Here is a 25,647-nt window from a genome sequence, read left to right on the forward strand (position 1 = left end):
CAAGTGTTGGTGCGTCAGAATGACACTGACGTAGTTTAAAATCAGTGGCCACAAGCTTGTTTGGTGGTGCAGATTAACAACATTGACAAAACTGGATTTTTCTGTTGCTCTGCAGCGCCGCACCAATAATTACTGGCCCTCCATGAAGTTTCGGAACCAGGGGTGCCACTCCAGCTACGCTGAGGTTGAACTTGGGGTCCACGAAAAAGAGGGGTTCATCGAGGCAGAGCAGTGCTGAGGAGGCGGGTCTTCCTGCACAAAGGAGCCATCACAAACCTTTCTGATTTACCTTTCCTTTTTTTTGGTGGGAGAGCTCAAAGACAAAGGGACTATGCTGAGCTGTCAACTACCGCTGAAGGGACACCAGAGACCGACCATAGTTACTTCACAAGCTTTTCTCTGCCTCCCTAGATTTTACAGTTCCATTCTGCAACACCTCTTACGCTATCCGTTTAGGACCGAGGAAATTACTTTTTTTTTGTATTAAGGAACTGTGGAGATTATTGGCAAGTTCGCTGACTACACCCTTTTCAAAGCTGATGAGAATGGGCCATGATGAAACCCTGCAGTTCATGTACAGTACACTATGACTTTATAGAATTTTCATTTTGACAAAAGATGTTTTGTGTTTTCTAATGTGTTGTGCTCAATGAAACGAAGAAAAGAGGTCTATGACGCCTAATACTCAGTTAGCCACATGGACTGGACTGCACTTTAAATGAACAATCTCATTAGTAATAGTGGAATAATGTGATCTCATACCTTCTTTTTGTATTTAACCCCTTTAGAATTGAGCTTCATTTGGATATATTAAAGTGTTGTGAGGAATCTGAATTAAAGCCTCGTGCCCACATAGACTGACAAATCAATAAGAAAATACATATTGCGAACAAACATGTGTGCCTTCGCAGATTTTTGATTTTTTAATAATAAAATAAATGCTTGTGCACCCAAGAATGAGAAAATGTCCTCTCCAGGCAATAAAAACCCAGTCATAAACATGGTTTTAATTTACTGTCTAAAGTATTACACTGTCCTTTACATAACTCAGTGATCGTTACAGTTTGGGAAGATCAAACTACAGTTACAACTACAGTGAGCTCAGATGGTTGAATATACAGACAACTGTACAAGAACTATACGAGTACATTATTGTTGAGGGCTGCATTACAATGTCATTACAAGTGTCAATTTTTTCAACATACAATGTGCTAATAGTGAACCAATAAAGTGAAAAAGCTGTTTTGAAAAGAAATGTCGTATCTTTGTGGTGAACTGTCTACTGTTTTTTGTTCTACTGTAAATATAACTTTATACTGAGGCACTGCGTTTGATGATGCCAGCGCAAATAGACAGAAGAACTGATCGGTAGATCCCATACCTGGAAAAACGTGGTCAACAGCACCATCTGCAGGCCAGTACGGGTAACGCAGTGATTAGTGATGCCAAACCACACTGCAACCAGCATAAATGCGGGAGTAATATTAGCTAAATATGTACAGCAAAATCCCGCATTCTACACCACCTTAATAAACTACTGTTTATTCAGGTTTTAGTAAAAACTCTCTAAATAAGCGTAAAGGAATTTTGCTTATTTTAATAAAATAAAATAAAATAAAATAAAATAACGCAATGGCTTTATCAAGTAATGTCCCGTTTTACCTGCAACAACCCTACAAATGGTATCTTTATACATATACAACATTTAATATGACTTCATTTAGAGAACGTTTACAAGAGCATGTAGCGACATGGTTTCATTGCTGGCGCGTACCTAGCTATCTTTAATTGTACACACAGTTTATCACATAAATATAATTTAGTGACGTTCGTAGTCATAAAAAGCTAAAACTGGTATTTTGATGTTAAATTAATTTCATATTTTCACAATTTAAGAAAACAATAATTGGTAGGGGGCACCCGGATTTGAACCGGGGACCTCTTGATCTGCAGTCAAATGCTCTACCACTGAGCTATACCCCCATCCACGAGCACGAGAGCGAAATCTGTGCCTATGAACAACGTACTAAGATGATAACGCCTATTTCACGTTATAATCGTGCGATCTATTTTATAAGAGCCTCGTTATCTTTCAGTTTATAATATTAGTGAGGTCTAATCCTCGCTAGCTGAGGTATTAAATGAAACCGTCTCTTTAACCATGACAAGGTAGCGCTAACGTTAAGTGACGTTAATTCAACGCTTCAAGCCAATAAAGGTTGCACCACCGAGGCAGCTTGCACTAGCCAGCTAGGTAAGTCAACCAGGTAGCTACAGTTACAGTCTCATAAATAATGAATAATCAAACAAACGAAAGCTTCAGCTTCAAACATCCGCTTTACATCTGGCTCTGCAATACGACGCTGTCATGTCAACTAACACCAATTGGGGGCAGTCAAGTAACCCACCTAACAAACCCTGCCCAGCCCAACAATCTGCAAAGTAACTTACAAACATTATCTTCAGCTAAAAACACGTGTTTTAAACGGGTTAAAATCACACGTGTTGAGCGATATAGTTAAATGGTTAAACGTTTTTTGACCTCTTAAACATTTTGCTACGTTTATGCCGTTTAACGGCCACAGCCTCCGGCCCCGCCCTGCCCGTTCTACTCCTTTTATGGTGCTGTGAGCGCGTTCCACTCGCTCCTCCCGCCAATATGCGCCCGTGAGTCACGCCCCCTTGCGCGTGCACGAGGGGTGGACCGTGCCCGCGCCCAGTTCGCATACTCACTCACATTCAGTCAGGCTTTAGTCAGCGCTGGCAGACAGAGAGCAGGAGTGTGTGCCATCCGTACCCCTCACACCTCCACCACAGCCATATGCAGTGATCCTCCGGCGGGTCAGGGACCACCACAGACGGGTAGAAGAGGCAGCACGAGCCGAGCAACATGAATCCCCAGTGTAGCAGATGTAACAAGATCGTGTATCCCACGGAGAAAGTCAACTGCCTGGACAAGGTGAGTCATACCTACACACACACACACACACACACACACACTGGTCGTCAGGTTACGGGGGGTGGGGGGGGGGTAAACCTGTTAACAGCCTGTGTCTAGTGAGGCTGTTTAATGTATAGTCCTTGTTCTGGAGATCAGCAGGTAGGCAGCTAACGTTGCTCGTGTAGTTCGCGTAGCTAGCTTCACGTCGCTCGTGCAAGTTGTCGTTATCAGCCTACACTGATTTCTGTAGTATTTTGATTTCTGTAGTCCTCCTTTTGCCCCAAATGACTGAATGCATAGAGACGAGGTAAACCCTGCAACTCCAGGAAAGGAGCCAGTGTCCGTTTCAGACCGAGTTGGCTCCACTTTGTAACTTGAACGACCGCTTCCTGTTGAAACAAGCGTTTCTGCCTGCCACACTGCAAGCTCTGCACTAGCCTATCTCTCCCCGCGACGGGTTTTTTTTTTGCCTAGATTGCATTTGGCACTTTTTCCACCGCACCAGTGAATTGCACTGGTGGCACAATACCACAGTAGGGGCGTGCGATCACTTTACTCATGGCTGCTGTATGCAGATCCATCTTCTCTTGTGTTTGAGAAGAATGTGGGCGTTGCCATGTTCAGCAATGTTTTCTGCTCGCTAATGTTCTAGGCCTAGATCTTGGTGCCAGGGCCCAGATGCCAAATTGCAACTCGTGAGAGCTAACATGGTTGATGCAGCAGAGATTGTGTCACTTTTGGGTTGTCAGTACCTGATCTGCGATACTGCATTTGTGTACTGGGTGCTGAGTATCTATCTGTAACCTTTGTGATCACCTTCTTTTAAAACTACAGGACAGTGCTTTACTTTGAGGGGCTACTTTCGACAGTTTCACCGAGTGTGAGATCATGGTCTAGTGCAGGCCTCTTGCAGAAGACATCTGTAGCTTGTACCTGAACAGTAAATGGCCTTAGGTTTGTATTATTAGCTTGTGCTTTAGGTTCAGCACTGTCTGAACAGTGGAGTTGCGTTGGCACTTTGCATGTGTCCAGCTGGTTTGCCAGTCCCTGATCAGTGATGCAGCACTTGTACATCTATGACACATCTATAAACTAACTAAGTATCTATAAACTGGGCTGGGCAGTGTTTTACTTTCAGGGGCCACTAAAGTTTTTTTTTTTCTTCTGAATATGAGTTCCTATTCCAGTGAAGAACTCTCGAAAACAAAGTCTGTGTGTTGCACCTGAAGAGTCGATGACCTCAGGTTTGTATTATTAGGTTGTGGTTTATGACTGCACATCCTTTTCCGGGTCCGTTGCTTTTCAACTTCAGTGCATTTTTGTGCAAGGGTTCGACAAAGGTTTTGTGGGGGCGCGTTGTGGCTTCTCTGGCTGGAAAATCGCAGAACTGAGCATAGATGCAAGAAGGGGAGCTCTGTGTGACAGATATCATGTAAAAGCCATGATGAGGAGCCATGTTGAAAGCCTGTAGCTTCTCGGAAGTGCTTGGCAAGGCACCTCTTTCCAAACTGCTGTCTCAATGCAGACAACAAACAAAGAGGAACTTCTCGTCATCTTTGAGAGAAAAGTGAGAGATTGCGCAACAAGCGTTGGTCTGAATCAACCATGTTAAAAGAGTGATGTTTATCGAAATTTCTGCTTGATTCAGGCCTAAACACGTCAGTCAGAGTTATTTGGTGATTGGAGAAAATAGCTGATCCCTGCTCACTGCGTAACCAGCAAGCTGAATGGCTCTTTTTGTTAAAGAGAGAGACTTTATCCGTAACAGACGCCGTGTTGACCGGTCTCCTCATTTACAACGCCTCTGATTACGCTCAAGGGCTATTCCTTCATTTCCCCTCGTTTTCTGCCAGTCCAGGGGATCAAACCCTGGACAAGCCCTCTTTTCTAATCTTCAGACATTCAGCTGTCCCTTGCTTCTATGTCTGCAAATCAAATATATCTATTTTATTTGCTGACCAAAATGACCAGTGAAGTAAGCTTTCATATGGATTGTTGCTTATGGTCAAAAGAGCTCTCAAAGTTTGGGGGGACTGTTTTTGTCTCATAAAACCTTGCATGTACTGCTCCACCATGACAGATTTGATAAATACATTTACATCAAAAATACATGTTTGATCAAATGTCTCTGGCATCAGGCAATATATCGTCACTGTCCAATGAAAAACATGCATCTCCAAAGTGGTGACTTTACAGAAGAAGGTATAAATGCTAAATGACATGTTTTTTATTGGACAGCAGCGATCTTCATAACCACTTCCTGTAGTAATTTTCTGTCATGTATTTTTTCAGTGCGTTCCCATCACCACTGCAAAAAATTTCCCAGCAGCACAGCATTTCACACCAAACATCTGTGAACATAAACTTCTACATCTTCACATCTTAACAAGTTCTACAGAAGTTTTGAAATATCTGCACTCCTCCCATTGCAGTGTTGAGAACATTCAAACCAAAATCCCCCTAGTTTCGCTTGGCTCGAACTATGAGTCGTGAACAGCTGAGCAGACCCTTTTCCTCTCCCAACTGCTGGAATGTTCTCATGCTGTCGTCGCAGATTTACACCACATTGCAGAGGCTGTCTACCACCGATTCAGTTTCTCCCCATCGGGCCCCTTTTCAGACGGTCAGTGTGTCCGAATCAGCAGGGTTGATTCGGAGGAGGGGTGGGGAGATGGAATGAGCTGGTGTCCTGCACTACTGCAGCTGTAAGTGCTAGAAGGGCCCACCAATGTCCATCACAGGCCTCAGCCTCTTTGAAAGCCTCCTGAATAATGGACTCGTGCATCCGATTAGTGGATACACACACATCATTTGAGAGATAATGATGAGCAAATGTGTGCAGAGATGTGCAGTGTTCTCTAACTGAGTGAGGGCTAGTCAATAGAGTTTCACTGTATGTTTCACTGTATTGCAATACTGATATCACAGTGTGCTTGTTTTTCTGTGCTCTGTGAGCATCCTAATCAATCACAGGCAACCCAGACGAGTTTCTGTGGGTGTTTGGATGAGCATTTAGAATGTCAATAATTTTAGTCTTAGTAATGGAACATATATGGCGGGGCTGATTTTTTTGCAATACAGTCAAAGTACATGCTTATGTCCATGTTTGGCAGGCCTACGTATCAAGCGTTTGTCAAAGGAGTTCAGAGAAAAGATGTAACAAAGCAAGTGTGTCACTATTACTTGGAAGAATTTGTACGCTCAGCAGCCCAGTTCCCAAAATATATATAAAAAAAGGAGGATGCACTTATTCATTAGTCAAACCAAACAGTCATTGTTTCTCATTACAGGGACTTCCCACGCTTGTGTACGGTCCGGTTAAGCTGGGAGTGTGTTTTGGGCAGTGACTAATGCGGCTGTTGGTGCGGGCGTGAAAAGTTGCAGAGGCAAATCTGCGCTCAGTACCCACAAGTCCCTACAGATCGGGCCGACTTGTATCTCTCTATAGGGTCATTTCCTCTGCAGTGGCCTGGATCTAAATATGTGATCTTACAGGGCTACCAATATGACAGTATTTAACACAGGGTGGGTGATACGCCATAAATATATCACCACGTTTTATTTTTGGGGAAAAAAGAGAAAAGAAACTATCCAAAAATGTGAGTAGAATTATTGTTATTCAACGTTCCACGCATACTTATTACTAACTCTAAACAAACAGGACTAACTATGCTTCCTTTATGATGAAACATGCAGTTTCACAGTGTTCCAGATGTATGGATGATGTTCACTGTATGCTCATAAAAACATACATGTGTGACCTGTTGTGATGTAATAATAAATAATAATAATTATCATAATGCCCAGATCTATTTTATCATATATACAGTATATCGTCGCTGTCCACAGGCTTCTTTTTTTCCAACTTATTAAACGTCAGAGGAAAAAAACAGGTGTAGGCCCCTAAGCCCACAAAAAGAAAATGAATTATGCCATTATATCTGCTGTATATCTTAATACTTGATTTCACAGTGGCATTTTTCTAAATATTTTTCATGTGTTTTGTGATCTAACAAAGATTCAACCATTCAGCCATATAGCTAGTGTTATGGGTCACAAACGTCTGTTGTGAAGAATAAAACACATTAACAGTAGAATGCTGCAAACGCTAGTCATGCTTCATCATTACTCTGATTTAAAAGAACAACAGCAGACAAGTGTGAATGAACAAACAAAGCCACGTTATGTTGGTTCCATGCGTATTTTTGACAAGACCTCATAATAAAAAAAGACACTGCATTATCTAGACTAGTCAGAACCACATTGGAAGTCATTTCATAAGGTTGGTATATCTGATATCATGAACCGCAAAGTATTTTGATAAGGTACCTTAGAGTAATGCACACATGGCTAGCACCCCCTAGCAATGCTTCCAATACTAGGGGGGTAGGGACTTAACACATGTCTCCTCTGATACATTCAAAGTCAGCCACCGCCTCTTTTCAAACTGCTGCCGATGCAGCATTGTCGGGCAGGAAGACACTGTGTCCCCTGCTCCACTACAGCAGACGCCTGTGCCGGCCAGCATCGCTTATCGCTTTTTATGTGTGACCATTAAGAACTACACACATACACTAAAAAAAGCTAAAACTCAAAGTCTTTATATAAATATTGTGCTTCTGGGGGTGGGAGTGGCTACCCATAATTCTTTGCAGTTTTGATTTCTGTTTATTACTTCTTAATTGCTTCATTTTGCATCAGTTGTCTGTACTATTCTTGTGTGTAATAACATGTTACTTAATCCTGTGTCACAGTAACTACTTCTGAGAGACAGATATCACACCAGGTTGCAATATGCCAGGCAGTACTTCTTTTGCCGTGTTCAGTAAGAATCCGTTGCCCTTTTCTGGGTTGGTAGTTTGACCCTTCCTTGACCGCAGTCAAATTGCAGTTAGCATTCTCCTTCAAACACGTTGAGCTAGCCACATTAGCTGCAGTATAACAAGATGCATTGGCTGGCTTCATTTGACTGAATCATACACACTTTCAGCACCTGTAGCATCCTGTGATGGGTAGTCCTAACTAGTGGGTGGCAACCGGCCACTATTAACACCTTTTTGCCTCTACTGTGATTGTAAATTTGATCAGCTCCACTGACCATCCTTTCACCCTTTTTCTCAATGGCCATGACCCCACAGAGCAGCTATTATTTGGGTGGTGCGTCATTTTCAGCACTGCAGTGACTCAGCATAATCCACCAACCAGAAATATCCAGCACTGCAGCGTCCTGTGGGCAGCGATGAAGGACTAGAGGATGACCAACACAAACTGTGCATCAACAGATGAGCTACTGTCTCTGACTTTACATCTACAAGGTGGACCTACTAGGTAGGAGTGTCTAATAGAGTGGGCAGTGTTTGGACACAGTGTTTAAAAACTCCAGCAGCACTGCTGTGTCTAAACCACTCTTACCAGTGCAACACACACTAACACACCACCACCATGCCAGTGCCACTGCAGTGCTGAGATTGATACCTGCTCTGTGGTGATCCTGACCATTTAAAGAAGACTAGAGGCTAGTGACAGTTTGTAATTCTAGCATTACAAAGTGCTCTTATATGGTAAGTATTGATGATATAATGGACATTGTACAGGAACAAGGAGGCGCTAATGAAGCGTCTGATCGATGTAATATTAGCATACAATGATGATATTGATGATATTTTAGCGGTTGCTGATAACGCTGACAATATTGTTATATCGGTCGGGCCCTTTTTTAAAGCATAAAGTATAACTATTCGATTCCCGGGGCAAAATATTGTCTTAGAATTCTTCTATTTTAAAAAGTGTAGTGTAAAATTCATATGTCTGTACTGTGTTTTGTGTTAATGTTATTCTCAGCGTGGTTCTAAAGAAGTGTTCTCCGTGTCTCTTCCCTGTTTTTCTCTTACAGTACTGGCACAAAGGATGTTTCAGCTGCGAGGTCTGCAAAATGACTCTAAACATGAAGAACTACAAAGGCTTTGACAAGAAACCCTACTGCAGCCAGTAAGCCTTTCTCACCATCTTCTTCTGTCTTCCTGTCCATCATTCCATCTGTCCCTGTGTCTCTAAAGGGTGTGCTCTCAATCTGTCTTCCCGTCCTGGAAGTGCAGCCAGAGTGTGGGGTTTTGGCAAGCTTTACACCCGAATGCTTTCATTTTATCTCCAGTGTGTGAACCTCAGTTTGAGCCAGCTTCTGATGTGGCAGATTATGAAGCGACTGAGGTTTGTGTTTGGTGTCATTCTCACACTGGGCAGTGTGTATAGGACGTCAAGCATTTGCCTATTTTGTAGCTAGCCAGCTACCCAGGGCTTGTTGAGGTTGTTAAGAGTGAAACAAGTTCTCAGAGACATGCAAACACGCGCTTGTTTTATTTCACTATTGCATCACTACGCCCGTGATAAACACTTAGGCCTCTGTTCACTTGGAGCGGAGTCAGTTTCTCAGGCTGCAAAAATGCTGTCTTGATTTATTTGTGTTGAGGGGATTCAGTGGATTCATGCCAAACCATTTTTCCTGTTACTTTTTCCTGGTAAAAACTTTTTTTGAAGTTGAGTTTGACTCTCCACTCCTTCACTCTTTTAGTTGTTATTGGCAGAGGTATTTCCCAGTACTGATATTATAGAAGATAGAATGCAATTGTGCCCTCTAAGACGTCTGAGAATAATGCATCTCCTGGGTACTGTGAGCATACTTCTTACCAAACACAGATCCAGGAGAGATTATCTCCACTATACAGATGTTACACTGGATGAGATTGAAGACTAAAGTCATCTTTTTCTTCGTTTATGGTGCAAACAACAAATAAACAACTCAGTATGGCAACAAAACAATGGCAGAGGCCATATCAGATGACTTGATGGGTTGAGGAGCAAGGAAGTTGATGATAATGTCACGACCAAGACAATCGCAAGATTTAAATATCATTGAGAACTTGTGGGACTGTGTTGGGAAATGAATGAAGAACAAACATCCAACCACTGTAGGAGGTCTGTCGACCGCAGAGAAGAATGTGTGGCATTGTGACTTCATTGAGACCATTTTTAGAAAACATAACTATGAAAATATGACTGAGTGTAGTGGGGCTGGGTATAGTTAAAAAATATTATTTTGATAGTGTCAGGATGTTGGATGAAAACCACTCCACCTCATCCCCAAAAGAATTGGATGGAGCACCATCTTTCCAGATAACAGTTTTATTGCTCCACAGCTCAATGATGGGGGGCTTTACACCGCTTTAGCCCGCCTCTGGCATTAGGTATGTGCACAATAGGTTCTTAGTATCTGCTCCAGGGAGTCCTATTCTACTCTCAGTACTTTTCTACAGGGACTAGGCAAGCTGTATGTATCTGTGTCAGCATTGGGTGCAACTGAATGCATTCATTAGAAGTGTATGTATGGAAGGGAAGACATTGGGTCATATAGTGTACCTTCATGGGTACTGTGGCTTAAACCAGAAATGAGTGGAAATGGGTATATTCACTGTACCAGATCGCAGTCTAATAAAGCACTGCTACGCCTTAATAACAAATGTGATATCGTCAACCAGTCAGCATGCTAGATTTTTTTTGAACATGCATGCTTATTTGTTCATGGCAGTGGCAGATCTATGATAGGATAGAAGAGCTTCTGTAGTGCCCCCCCATCAGTACGACAATAATAATAATAAAAATAATAAATGGCATCTAAAATAATGACGTTTTTTGTGTAAATATGGGTCAGTCTTTAAGCATGTTGTAATAAGGAGTCTCGGGTGTGCTTTTCATATACTGCAAAGTGTATCACAATTGCATTAATAGCAATAAATAAATAAAAAAAAGTATCAAAAAGCTATAGCAGTTAGCAGCATTGAAGTCACAAGGCTGTTTTCTGTCCATGTTTGAATGCACAAACAAGCTCTTTGTAGACTATGTTTGACTAAAGCATCAGAACACTACTTTCACATGGAAGTGTCAAAAGCTGCCTTTCACAAAGGTGCTTCCACAGGCCTTAATCTCACTTCTGCACCAAACTGTACGATGCACTGATGCCCATTTTGTGCCGACTTTTGGCCTTTTGGCCTTTTGTCGCATGGGTTCTTGCCTATCGTGCTACAGTTTCAGCATAGGCAAATGTCACAGGCTGCTGGGAAGCTTGATGCAAAGTCGATATTTCCTCAGTGGTTGATTTTTCGACTACAAAGCTTCCAGGAGGACAACAAAGTGCTGTGTATGCTAGTGACATCCTGGTACATGATTCACACGTAAGAGCATTCGGTTGAATGTGGACTTCTTTAACCCCTTGATCCCTAGGCTTATTATTCAAGTGTTATTCCTAATGCAGAAACTGTAGTAAATTATTTGGTATGCCCATTTGATTTAGCAATACCCTATGGAGTCCCTATGTTCGGTTCAGGGGTTAAAGCTTCACTTGCAGCTTGGTGTTTTAATTAGCCGATCCGGCTTTTTCAGTTCTGATACGATACATAAACTTTGCATACCCGTTGATACCCAATACCAGTCCGATACCATTGCTGAATTAATAAACCGTATACCTCACCATGTGGGAGAGACTTAAGGCATCATGATTGACCTAAACATTACTTTATATAATATAACAAATTAACACATAGATACAAATGTATTAAATTGCCATTAGTCATTTATTTATTTGCACATTTAGTGCAGTTTCATACCACCACATTAAAGTGAAAGGATCAGTTTAATGGATCGGCTTAATTATCCAATACCTGATCAAGCTAATTTTGTTAATATCGGGGCCGATACCAGATCCTAATATCGGATCTGTGCATCCCTAGTTTTAATAAGTGATGGTAGGTTCAGTTTTTTTCCGTTTGAGATCAAGTCAAATCAGCCAGACTGAGGCCTTAGTGCCAGAGTGCCGAATCCTCTTTGACATATCTCTCCTGGTATGAGGCACGTGACCTGTATTTGTTTAGCGTCTTAAAGAGAGGTAGCCTAGAAAGAGAGATTTCATCCTTGATTTCACTCTGAGGAGCTACGGTTCAGCTGGCTTTATTTAGACTGGCGTAGAAGATTTAATCTGGCCTAATTTCTGTCTGATCCATTTTAGAATCAGGATATTTCTTCACAGTGTCAAAGTAAAGAGGCGAGACAGTGAGCAGACGGTGAGTTATTTCTGCACCCTGGTGTTTGTTCCTTTACACCTATAGTAAGAGGATGTTCTTGCAAGCTTTATTTTCCACTTAGTTTTGTGTAAAGTGTTGCCTCTCTAGAGTCCAGCTGTTTTGCCTTTGGAAGCAGAACTCTTTCTTGGGAAGAGCTCAACATGGCAACATTGCTCCGTTGTGGTTTTCATTTCCTAGGATTCTGGGAAGGGCCGGACAATATGAAAATATTAAACTTAACATTAGAATTATGACATTAGAATTGGATCAATATTACATTAGTAGTTTTAATAAATATTTACTGAAGATTTCATGAAAAAAAAAAACAGTAGACATATGACAGCAAGTAGAAATATGATAGCACACTTCATATCGCTACATTGATACGAACGAACAGTACCAGACCTGCAGATAGACAGAGAGTTTAGCTAGCTTGCTAGCTTTTGACTTTGCTGCCTGTAGCTTGATAATTAGCTTCCATAGTTTAGTTAAGATTGTAAGGGCAGAACAAACCACAAGACTAAGACCTTACAGTTTGCACTAGGAAGGTGGAAATATGGGAAACTATATACACTGGTCATTTATCAGTTGTTAAAAGGTTGAGCTACATTTCTGGCATTTATTTAGAGTGACAGACAACTGAATCATGTTAGACAGGTTGGAGAATATAGTGTTGGGGTGTGGCCCAAGGTGTTTAATTGGTTTAGTTTGTTGTAGTTAATTTGCCTGGAAAACGAACCATTGCTAGACCAACCCATTTTTGATTACATATTTATTAAACAGCAGAAGAGCATAATGTTTAGTCGACAGTGGACTACTGCACTTATATAAATGCATTTTAATGCGATTTACTGCATTTCTACTTAGAGCTGGGCAATATGATGATATTTTATCGTATCGTTATACGTTTTGTTATCGTGATAACAATATGCTTTTCTAAGTATATCAGGGATATTGTTAGTGCTTAATATACACTGATTAGCTGCAGGTTTCAGAGGACCAGAGGGCCTGTAAACAACCACTGGTGTATAGAAACTACAGTAACTGTGCAGTAACAAGTAGACTTTCTTTTGAAAATGGTTAGAACTTTTGCCTCCTGTTTTTTTTAATTGTTTGTTTATATTTGAATATGTTGAATTCATTTATGCATGTATTTTTTTGTCTTTTACTGCTACATTAGAATTTATTTGCAAAGCTAAATATTGTCGCTCTCATGCAAAAATCTCCAAAATGTCATCTTCACAGGAAAAGGAAAAACCTTCTTAACTTTCAATGGAAGATTTTACTCCAGATAATTTAATAGCATTTTTATTAGTCCATTCGTCATGTTCATCAAGCTTTTCACATTCACTTGTATTGTGAAATGTGGATGGGCCCTGAAGTTGTATTTATGCCATATTGCCCTTTCTGGTTTACTGTTATTCCATTTGTCTTTGTGAATAAGACCTTTGTGCATGTGCAGTTTGCTTACCAACCCACACTCGATTCCCCAAGGCAGTGTGAAGTTGCCATGAGGTCAGGTAAGGTCAACACTGGAACAGAGACACGTTTATGCATGCACAACACACACAAACAGAATCAGCAAATGTAGATTTCAGGTTTTGGAATGGCTTTCACATTTTCTCAGGCCACTGTGCTGAAATCTACAGCCTCTGGATTGTGTGGATGGCATCTACAAGCAGTAAACAGCACTGAATGAATGCATGCCCTTTCTCCTCATTCACTGGCAAATATCTAGGGATTCGCTGGGCTCCTAGACCAAACTCTGATCCCCAGCTGGACACAAAGAAAAGAATGCCACTAAATACTGTCCAAACACTCAACCACACCCATGGGTCAGGCTGCTAAGTTAAGGAGAAGCTGAGGTGTAAGCATTGGTTTTATCATGCACAATCGAGTGACAGCTATCAGCCTCTGCTACCTTTTTTGGTCCCACTATCTTCACAGCTGGCTATGTGATGTAAGCTCTGAGTCCTATATAAAGACTGTGGACCTGAGCTTGCTTGTAATGTCGTTTGTGGCTGTTCTGTTTGCGCACACTCAGATTGACACATATGCACACACACACACACACACATACGCACACACACACACCTGCTCTACATCCTGAATTGAGTTCAGTCCCAGCGATCCAAAGCTTTTGGGAGTGCTGTGAAAGTGAACATGTGTCTCTCTGTAGGGGGAACTCTGCAGTGAACTGACGAGTGACTAGGTATTGCATACAGAAGGAAGGCTTATCTCCACCCTGGCTCCCAAATTCCAATGGAGAAGGCTGCTTAGAATTCAGAGAACGACGTGTTTAGGCAGGTTTTCTGCTACAGGGATTGTGCTAGCACTCGGAGCATGTGGTTATTCACGCCTCTAGCTCCTTTCACTTACCTCTACTATTTTTATATACAGTCATAGAGGTGGAGGTATGAATATTAGGCCTGGCCCAGTTACCACATACACTTGATTTTAAGGTGGATCTTAAAAGGAAACCTCAATAAATTTAAGCAATCTTTAAGTTTTTCCTCTTTCGTTTGCATGAATCCTGGCATCGGTGTAAAAATATTTTTAGATGCAAGTGTAGTTAATTGGTTGGTGTTGTATTTTTCCAACTTTCTCCCCTGTTTAGTTTCTTTTCAGTTCTCACCCACTAGCTAGGTCTCCCCCCCTATCATACAATGCTATCATTGCTGGGAGGGTAAAGACCCTAATTGCCCATTCCTACATCAGCTAACAATGGGGGAGATTGAGGGTCATCCTTCCCACCCAGAAAGAGCGAGGCTAATTATGCTTTACCTAAAACTGGACCTGCAATCTCCCAGTAAAGGAGCCAACACTTAGATGGTTGCATCATTTGGGAGCCCTTTTCTATTACATAACTTATTTAAAAATTCTAATTCTAATTATAGATTTGAATGGTTGTGGTGGGGGATGGTGTGGAAATGTCTTTTTAATATACTTTTGTATTGTTTGTCAGCACTTTGTTTATTAGTCTACTTTACTATATACATTATTCAGTAGCTAATTTGTGTATTTCCAAAATGGTGACTTTACAGGAGAAAACAAAAATGTTCTTAACTTTGAATGGAAGTAAATGAAAGTAAAAACAGAAAAAAAATTTTATCATGACATTATCCCACTCATAAAAACACACTATTTCTTACTGTAAAAGGATATGGTGTAAAGGCATAAAAAGTGGATCAAAACCACATTTGTTCAAATGTGGACACCCCTTCTAATAAATGCGTTCAGCTACTTTAGGTTACTCCCATTGCTGACACAGATGTGCAAATGCATGCACGCACACAGCTTGTGTAGTCGCAGTACATATGTACTGCCAATAGGACAGGACTCTCTGGAGCAGATAAACATGAACCTATTGGCACCATGCCTAATTCCAGGTGTGGCTTAGAGGGGTATAAAGCCCCCCAGTATTGAGCTGTGGAGCAGTGGAACTGTGTTTGCTGGAATGATGATGGTGCTTCATCTATTACTTTTGGAATGAGTTGAGAATGAGGTGGGGTGGTGATCATTTACTATTACTTCACTAACTGCTGAATGCAATCAAATCCTCAACCGCAACGCTTCAAAAATGAGTAGAAAGCCTTCTGGACCTTCAAGACCGTTAGTCCAACAAAAGCAGGATTGACTAAATAATAATAATAATAATAATAATAATTAAAAGCTGTGGTGCTTGGTGAAGCAGTCAGTTGCTAATCTAATCAATAGTAACACCTATCAATCATTTGGTCCACTGGGTTGTAGTGGGTCTGGAGCCTACCCAGAATTATTGGGTGCAGCATTAACAAATATAGTAAACCTGTTCACTCAGATGAATGAATCAAGCCTGCTGATTGGTCTATTAAATGTGCTGATCTGGTGTTTCTTTCAGACACTACCCCAAGACTTCCTTCACCAGTGTGGCTGATACTCCAGAAAACCTCCGGCTCATGCAGCAGAGCAAGGTGCAAAGCCAGGTATGTATCCTTGGACTTATCCCCTTTTTCTATTCCTTACCCTTCCTGCTCCACCCCATCACTAATCCTCTGTGTCCACTTCCTATCTGCCCCCTGGCATCCGTTCCCATAAATCCAGTGGGAAAGCCAAACTGGTCTGATGACATTTTGTTATTTACCTTGGAACAGTTAATGATTTACAGGGTCTGTATGCGAAACAATGCCGTTTAGGCTCTTTGTAACTGCTTCTATACTTTCTAGTGACCTCACAGACTTGGACTGTGTTTAAAACAGTCTACCAGTCTCAGTTCTCTACCTTGGAAAATCAAGAGCATTGTGTTATTATAAAAGATGCTATTATAGGAAACAAGTAGTAAAAAAAAGTAGTAGTTCCTTACTATATATATATATATATATATATATATATATATATATATATATATATATATATAATATACTTACTACGTGTGTGTGTGTGTGTGTGTGTGTGTATTATATATATATATATATATATATATATATATATACACACACACACTCTTAAGGCAGAAGTATGTCTTTTCTTAGACATAGGCTTGCTAATTAGTTCTATACTTCTTTACGTTCTATACTATAATCTTCTTATATACGTTCTATACTATAATCTTCTTATATACAACATAATATTAAACTGTTGTAACATGACAAAAGTAATATGACTTTGCTTAGATTACTTAACATACATTCTGCACTCTAAGCTAACTGGTTTTCAATATAGAACTGAAAAAGAAAACCATTAATCACTTTTTTAAGAACTGTGTACAAGAGCTATTCCGTCAAGAAAGCCAGGCCTTTTAACTAGGCAAAGAACCATTGCACCATTTAAAGGGTTCCTTCCGTTGTCATGGTCCTATATAGAGCTGGTGACTTACCTAAAGAACCTGTGAAGAACTCCCCTTTTTCAGGGTGTGTATAGTGTGTAGGGCATGGGTTAGGACATGGCCTTTGTCACCATTACCCTCACCACTGTGACTCCTCTGTGGATCCTGCGGTCATGACCGTTGAATATCCTTGGCATCAGATTTCAACAGACGGACTCGCCATACCCTCCAAAACACATGCCATTGCCAGCCATACCCCCTACTGAGACACACGTGCACACACATATGTGCACACACACACATGCACACGCATACCACACCGGTGAGTGCTTCTAATGAGCAGTGACTGACCACAGCCAATTAGCACAGTAAAGTCAACTTCTATTACTGTCTGCCGACTTCAAGTAGGTGCACAAAGAGATGTTCTCTTTCAGTAGAACATCCCAGTCCCACTGATCTAGAACAAACATGTAACCCAACATGTGTGTTAGATCCTTAAATGGCCCAAGCATAAAAGGTATCACGTCCAACAAAGTTCCTGTAAGGTCACACTCCCCATGTAGCTTCTGTAAGCGCCATCTGTTCTCGCTCTCTCTCTGTGCCATGTTCCTTCCACTCGTCCTCCTTTCTCCAGACTTTCTCTCACTCACCCCACCCACCCTTCTCTTACCCTTTTTCCTGCTTCCCAGTGACCTTTCTCCACCTTGGGTTCCCTTTGTTCCTTGCCCTATTAAAAGTGAATAGAAACAGCTTAGCATTTTCCTCTATTTATAAAGAAACCTTTAGCTTTTTGCCACTACATCTGATCTTATATAGAAAAAGCTAGTAATGCAACTGCTGGGTATCATGAATCACATTGCATATCTTAGAAGTGTCTTGAAACACTGTCCTCTAATATTTTTACCATATCGCCCACCCTTAGCCTGGGTGTGTTTACTGGACTCTGAGCAGAGCCCTGCAGCGACAGTGGATTAAGGACAGTAGACCACCCCTGCACTAATTAACACTGGCAGTCCAGATTAGATTACTACCGGGGGAGGGGAGATGCTGTTTGTTTTGACAGTAAGTAAGTTGAGGATTTAAGCCTAAACGCTGCATTACTAGACATTACTTCAGAGCCATGATGCTTAAAAAAGAAATCAGATTCCGTCTGGAAATACCCATGAATGTTAACACACACACACACACACACACACACACTTGAACAGCCTTTCATGTCTAATGCACACAGACATTCAGCGACAGCACAAGCCCATAAAAGCTCAAGAGCACAGAGATGGTCATTGGTGTTGCAGAGGCCCATTACACTCATAGCAGTGGTGTTACTCATCATTTTTGGCATAGTTGTGTGGCAGAGGGGGGTCTTTCCCCTCTCTCTCTTCTATTTAGGGGCTTTGTTTACAGGCTGTGAGAGCGCACCCCTGGGTCAGCTCTGCTCGGCCACTTTATGGGGAATTTCCGGATGAGGGGGATGGGGAGATGTCAGTCTGCAGAACGTCATGGGAAGAGAAGGGGGCTTGTGTGTGTGTGTGTGTGTCTGTAGTGCTAGGTGAGGTTTCAGCTATACCAGTATGCTGATATTTGTATCGCACCCACATCCCACATTTAAATTGATTTCAAAGAAAATAAAATCTAAATACTAACAGGTTTCTTTCTGGAAATGTAGTTTGATTGCATTTGCTGTAAATTTAAGAGAAGACGAACTGAATTGTCCAATCAAAACAGGATACATGTGTAGAGTAACCTAAAAGTAAAAGTGATATTTTAGGGAAGTACTGACTCAAGTACAAGTAAAACTAAACATACGTTTTCAAGAAACAGCTCAACAAATGTAACTTACAGAACTTCAGTGGAACTTAGTACAACTTAGTACATCCAGCATCAATCACTAAAAGAAGTGCCGTTTGTCAAACTCTCTTCATCTCTTTTAGGCATCCTTTTGGTTTTAATTAATCCAACTGAACCAGGCTAACAATGACATTAAATACAAATCAAGGTTGTTTCATGTATTTGATAACTAACATTGAGAACAATAAAGATGAATACCTTGTTTTATGAAACTTTTCTGATAATATATATATAAGATAAAAAAAAAAGTTAAATTTTACAATTCCGGACAAATTTCAAAACCAAGACAGAAAGTGCAGAAAGTAGATAATATAACAAAAGTAAAAGTTTTCCCACAATTGTTTGGATCAGCAAAAAAGAAGATAGATGTGAGAGATTTTAACACGTTCTGGCTGGAGTCACAGTATGATTGGCCCTCCTCTGCTTGTGGTGTAACCAGCAGGCTGATTGGCTAAGGAGTGGGCTTTATTGCTAAACATGTTAAGCATTACGAGACCTCCCATTCATATTTTTAACCAGTGACTGGTCTCCTTAGGGAGAGATTTGGGAGTATTCAGCAGGTCTAGAGCAATGGGGGTTGGGGAAAGGGGGCATCAGCCAGTACCAAAAATGTGCCCACCTTTTCAGTTTTGGACATAATTAGTTTGAACATAGTTTATCTTCTGCTTTCTGAAGTTTCGCATCTATTGCTGTAAAAAATGACTAGGAATATAAGTGGGTCTGCTTTCGCAGCTGATAGGCCAGACTGTAAAGCCTGCCAGACAAAGCAATAGTCGCAAAGTAGGATGGCATGTGCTCATACACTGCTGAATTTTACCCTGATGCTGGCCCTAGTATTCAGATACTTGTTTAGAAATGTCAGTGAGTTTTCAACCCCCCCTCCTTTTTTCAACTCGGTCAACCGTGTGTGTGGTGTGTGTTTGTGTGCATTGGGGTGTTTCGATTTGGGCCAGAAGACACACACAGGCAGGGTCTGTATAGTGGGGGTGGTCAATGTCTTTTTGAGCAGTGGGCAGCATTGTGTCTAAATTGATGGTCAGACCCCCCTCCCACTGCCCTGCACTGCACTGCCTGACCAATCTACCATCACTAGCTGTCTGCTGCCCCGTTTCTTTTCTTCCTTTTCCTTTTCCGCTCACGTCTCAGTACATGCTAATTGTTATATAGGCAGCCCCCAGTTACCCAGCAAGGCCGCACACTGGTACTAATAATTCATCCATGACCCACAGTATGGTGCTTGTGGCTGGAGGCTAAAGAATGCGCTTGTTGTTCGCCAGAAAGCTCCAGTCCAGTTATTAACACTTGCCGTAAAGCACTGCAAGAGCAGCTCTACACCATCAGTCCATTAAGAGAGCCTGGAAATGATCTCCTGTTTGTACAGCAGTAAACTCTGACCGCAGAAGATGTGAAACTGCCAGGCTTGATTTTAGAGGCCCTCTTGTTTTAACACCACAGCTAACGCCACTGCAGGACACTGTCACTTTTGTTTGCCTTAACGTCGGCTTTCACAAATGAAGGAACTGCGCGAAAGGTGGAACTATTAAGTTCTTCACAAACACAATGTTGCTTCTGTTTCTTTTTTTCTTTTCAAGTTGTGTTTTGCGTGTGTGTGTGTGCGAGATGAGGAGTTAGGCTGAAACAGTGTTTCAATGCCTGTGCATCACCGACTGACGTTAAGAACATGCACACACTTGTGTACTTCTTTTGCAAACAGACTTCAACTACACAATCCTTTCTTTATGCAGGCCCACCACTGGGTGCACATCCTGTGTGTGTGTGTGTGTGTGTGTGTGTGTGCACATATGTGCAGTACCTGAGTGAGAACAAGCTAAGCAAAAGGAAGTGTCTATATATATATATGTATATATATATATATATATATTAGTATGTGTGTGTGTATGTGTGTGTGTATCAAAAGCATATTTTTCATTGACCACAACATTAGCTCTGGTAGACCACACATTCCTATTCCCTCAAAAGAGCTTGAACACTCTGGTGGAGGAGGGCAAATGTAGCAGCTAGGTCCTCTAACTCCCTTTTTCAAATGTTTTCAATTCTATTGCTATACAAACATTCATGCACAAACTTAAAAAAATACCATTGTAATCTTTTTATTTGTCATAATGAAATGGGTAAATCTAATAGGAATGCCAAGGACATTTTAGGTTTATTCCTTTTTTGCCCTTTAGATTACGTCAACATTTCACGATAAATAGACTACTTGGAAAAGGGCAACATTTCCAGGAACAAAGTCTTGAAACAGCTCTTTATGGTGGTGGTGATAGAAATCTGGGCTCTATGTCTGAAATTACAGTATTGACGTTTTATTTACTGTGACAGTCAAAGACAGAGTTTTATGTGTGTTGATCACAGTAAAATGGGAGCAAATCTGGAAAAATGGGTGTTGTAAAGCAAAATTAGTTCCCAGTTTGCCTTATTCCACTAACTCTTGCGATTAAAAAAACAGAAGTGCATTCAGACATGGCTCTTCAGACATTTAATTTTAGCTTCATGTAAAGTTAAGGCAAGAAAAAGAATGATTGAACTCCATGTCCCACATCTTTTACATTTTTATGTATTTTTATGTTGAATGGCAGAAATGTGGCAATAAAATGTATTTGTGTAACCATAAAAAGCGTGTGTGACCGCTTGGTTGAGTTGCCCACTTAGGGTAAACATAATTAGACATAACTGTTTGGCATAAATGCTGCACAGGATTCCTTGCTTGATTAAATTGAATGTCTTTACCTTCAGAATGGCTCATTAAAGCCATGTAACTCTTTAGATAATAAGAAATTAAGTAGTAGTACTGATTATTTCTGCCATATCCATCATAGCTGAGCTTTGTTAAAGAACACTGTGCTTTGAAAAGCAATTGATGGCTACAGTGGTCTGGATAGGTAAGCAGCAGGTAAGCAGCTTTAAACATTACATTTTACTCTGTATGTATATGAGGCTGTAATTTAAGTAATTGGCTGACTGATGTCTCCATGTGGTACTTACCACAGTAAACCTGCTTATATTCTAGTTTTATTGAATTACAGTGAAAAAAGTTCTAAAAATAAGTGTTCTAAAAATAAGTGTTAGTTCATGCCTAGAATTATGCTAACTGAGCTGGTTGACTTGCGTATCTGCTTCCTGAATGGGTCATCTGGAATGAGAACAAAAAAAAAAAAAACATAAAATTGGCTAAATTAGTATCCAGCAGCACATTTATTTTACCAATGTAAAAAAAGTATCAATTGCAGTTGTATTTCTTAGTGTGTTCTTTGTACTGGTTCCAATCACCACTAGTGTGACTTGGTAAGATTCTCTAGAAAAGAGCATTTCACACCAACCCACTATAAATGGCTTTATTTACACCTTAAGAGTTTACCTAGACTTGTTATATTTGGATTATTCTTTTGAAACAGTTTAAACAGTTTAATACCCTTATAAAGTTACAGTTCCTGAGATATGCGATTCTGTCACAGAAGCAGTGATATGCAGTAAATAGGCTGTTAAAAGGGTAATATTGATCTGTCTGTTTTGTTGTCTTGTGTAGGTGCTGTACAAAGAGGAGTTTGAGAAGAACAAAGGGAAAGGCTTCAGCGTGGTGGCTGACACACCAGAGCTGCAGAGAATCAAGAAAACGCAGGACCAAATTAGCAACGTAAGGACACGTCAAACCTTTCCTAATGACTATGAGCTCCGTCCTTAGCTAAAAAAAGAAAAAGAAAGGAAAAAGAAAAAGAAGTACCACCTCATTCAAGTAGGATCATTTTTATTCACATACACACATATGGAGACTTCTGTTACACCAGATATCCCTGGCAATTAAGGGGTAATTGATATAATGCATTACTTAAGGGCTGAAAGCATGTTCTTGCACGTTTCAGTCAATCTCTCTGTCTCTGTCTCATTCTTCCTCCCTCGCTCTCCACTTCCTGTACCTCCTGCCTTTCCGCAAGTTGCTCCCTTGCTTTTTTCAAGCCCGTTCAGTACGAGATTCAAATATCTTTCACCAGGCAAGACGCTCCACACCCCCTTCTCTCTATATTGCTCTCTTTCTTCCTCTCTTATTCACGCTCACTCCCACCTCGACTTTTTTCCTCCCTCGCCATCATCATCTGTGTCATGGCTTGTTGCCAAGCAACCTTCAGATCACATGACCGGCGTTTAGGTGTCATTTCCTTCGAATGTGCCTGTATTCTTCCTTAAAGGGTAGCGCCTGCACTCCACACACAGACCATCTTAAACGACTGCACAAAAGCGCACACTGACCCCTTGTGTTCCAAAAGAGTTACTGTATTGCTGCTCGGACGCATGCCCGGGTGTTTGAGCGTGGACAGGATGTTTGAGGATGTTTTGTGTCTCATCAGATAAAGTATCATGAGGATTTTGAGAAGAGTCGGATGGCAGGAGAGGCCCCTCCCCCTGAAAGCAATGCCGGTAAAGTATTAAGAACTCTGCACGCTCTGTATGTTTAAGATTTAGTTTCAAGTCTTCTTTTAGACCTCTTGCAATGGTCTGCATGGTTTGTCATGAACACCAGACTGTGGTCTCCTACCTCTCAACTCTTTTTTTTCTTTTTCTGTGTGTAGCCTATCAGCCTTCCAGCCCTCAGAGCTACAACTATGATCCCCAGCCTGCACGCTCTGCTGCAGCTCCAGCTCCAGCTCCACCGACTCCTAGTGGCGGGGTATGGAACTTCACCTTTTTTTTCTTTTCCTCTTTAGTTTGCAGCTGGCACTTGTAATGCACATCAAGAAATATGGCGAAAAAACATATTTACGCAATTGGCCCCTCACCTTAATGTAGTTGATCAGCTGTAACACATTTAGTGTCTGAAGTTTTCTTTGGTTTTGGTTTTGCACTGGAGCAACAAGGTATCTGACAAATTTGTACATGCCTAATTGTGAATTGTGCACATTACATGCCTTCATCATCACACACTCACCTCATAAACACTGCATATATACTCTATATTAGAACTATGTATATATAGAACTGCTCTACATTAGAAATGCATAAATCCTGAGCGCTAGACCTCCTGTCTTAGTCGGATTCATGTGCAAAGTGATACCAAACTATTGTTAAGAAACATAATGAGGTAATGCCTGGCAATGTCTTGTTACTGCCCACTCAGTTGTGGGTGTTAACTGGTTAAGTGTTTGAAACTCTGGACAGGACACCTTCGGAGGTTTTGTGGAGTCCATGCCTCAAATAGTCAGATCTGCTGTGGCGGCACAAGGGGGACCTTCCTAATATTAGGCAGGGTGCACTTATATTATAACTGATCAGCACGGGCCTGGACCTCAATATTATTATTTGAGTATTTCCTCACACAGTGTAATATCTTTGAATGAATAAATGAATGAATGAATGTCATTAATAGAAAAGTCATTGTGGGTAACAAGTTTAAGCTTTGGCTGTGTTAATGACTTGCTTGACTTCCTTTCTATTTAACTGTCTACCAAGATTACACTAGGCTGCACCTCTGAAACCTTTATGGCGCACAATAGAAAATCCCCAAGGGATTTACAGAGAGATTTGCATCTTACAGAAAATATTTGCATGTAGGTGGTGGTGAATAGTACATCCAGTAACCATGTGTGTAAAGCCAGTAAATAAGGAGAGGCTTACGTTCATTGTGTGTATGTATGTTGTCCTAAGTGGAAGTCAGGGAGAATGTACTGAAAAAGTCCTTGATATTTTAGGTGAGAGAGTGGGAACCATCATTCTGGTGATAGACTAGGGTTTGATTCCCTGGCAAGCACACTACAATAAACCAATAAGTCCTTGGTACTAAACTAAACTAGCCTAGACTGACTGTAGTTGTTTCTAGATTTGGAGTAGAGAGACTCTTTCCCTCACTTCACCTGCAATGTCTGTGTGTTTTTTTTGTTTTTTTTTCAGAAGCGCTACAAAGCAATCTACGACTATGTTGCAGCCGATGAGGACGAGGTGTCGTTCGCTGATGGAGATGTGATCCTGGATGTGCAGCAGATCGATGAGGGCTGGATGTTTGGCCGCGTCGAGCGCACAGGCAAGCAGGGCATGCTACCCTCCAACTATGTGGAGGCTATATGAACAAGAGAGTAAGAAATGCAGGGGGTGAAGAGGAGGAGAAGGATACAGGAGGGAGGGAGACACAGAGGAACGTCCTGCGTGCCATCTCCACTTAAAATACATTTTTATTTTTCCTCCCCAGTTCATTTCACTATTTGTTTAACTCGGTCTTAATTAAATGAGAGAAACTTGATCAGGCGTCTAAGCTTTAGCTAGCTAGAAACGATGCTAATACGCTTAGAATAAAAACTGCTCCTAGCAGCTGAACGAGCATTTATTTTTTATCTTTTTTTTTTTTCTCCTTTATTTCATTTACTCTCTCCCTTTTCCTATGCGGTTGGTGTTTGTTGGGTTTGTGCATTGCTTTGCCCTTGTGTTGAAAAGTATGGCTCAGTTTGATCTACGTACGTGGATTCAAACATCTGTTGCAGTAGAAAACATTGAAGTGCGGTGTGTATCAGGATGGTATGACTTGTAGAAAAGGTAGGGCTGCAGTGTAATGCAGGGAAGGCGCTTATCTGAATGGCCAGATGAGTGGCCAGACACTCGTCGCTTAACCATTGTCTTAATCGGCAAAGTCTTAAATCACAAGCTTGTTATGGCAAGCACTGCAGACGGGTAGGGAAAGCCCTTTAGAGTTCTTTTTATGCACTTTGAGGGAAATAAAAAATACCAAAAAAAATCTAAAGGTTTTATATGAAACAAAAACAGAAATGGTACAGTAATTTACTGAAAATGTCATCCTGAATAAAAAAAAAAGTTTTATAGAATTCTGAGTATATTAGTGTAATCAGTGACCCATCATTCCATTATTTTGTAATTAAGCATTCCAATCCATGATTATATTAAATAATAAACTGATTATTAAAGCATATTTTGTTTGTTTGTTTTTT

The 25,647-nt window shown here is 40.9% G+C and overlaps 2 protein-coding genes and 1 non-coding gene across 4 annotated transcripts in view; 2 read left to right on the plus strand and 1 right to left on the minus strand.

Annotated features, from left to right (window-relative positions):
• plxdc1 (plexin domain containing 1) overlaps window positions 1-1,255 on the plus strand; it is a 35,433-nt gene extending 34,178 nt beyond the window's left edge. For both annotated transcript variants that reach the window (XM_072667446.1, XM_072667447.1), the window contains one exon: window positions 116-1,255. In XM_072667446.1, coding sequence (XP_072523547.1) covers window positions 116-238 — 123 coding nt within the window. In that variant the 3' untranslated portion in view covers window positions 239-1,255. The remainder of the gene's footprint in view (window positions 1-115) is intronic.
• A 656-nt stretch (window positions 1,256-1,911) lies between these two features.
• On the minus strand, window positions 1,912-1,983 carry trnac-gca (transfer RNA cysteine (anticodon GCA)). Its single transcript has one exon. It is a non-coding gene; the product is annotated as a tRNA-Cys (tRNA).
• Window positions 1,984-2,722: 739 nt separating this feature from the next.
• On the plus strand, window positions 2,723-25,628 carry LOC140543570 (LIM and SH3 domain protein 1-like). Its single transcript, XM_072666660.1, has 7 exons — window positions 2,723-2,959; window positions 8,835-8,929; window positions 15,932-16,016; window positions 22,248-22,355; window positions 23,065-23,134; window positions 23,287-23,384; window positions 24,602-25,628. The coding sequence occupies exons 1-7, from the start codon at window positions 2,891-2,893 to the stop codon at window positions 24,773-24,775; spliced, it is 699 nt and encodes a 232-aa protein (XP_072522761.1). The 5' UTR covers window positions 2,723-2,890; the 3' UTR covers window positions 24,776-25,628.
• The last annotated feature ends 19 nt before the right edge of the window (window positions 25,629-25,647 follow it).

The sequence above is a fragment of the Salminus brasiliensis genome, chromosome 22 (assembly GCF_030463535.1).
Source record: "Salminus brasiliensis chromosome 22, fSalBra1.hap2, whole genome shotgun sequence".
In the NCBI taxonomy this organism is placed as follows: domain Eukaryota; kingdom Metazoa; phylum Chordata; class Actinopteri; order Characiformes; family Bryconidae; genus Salminus; species Salminus brasiliensis.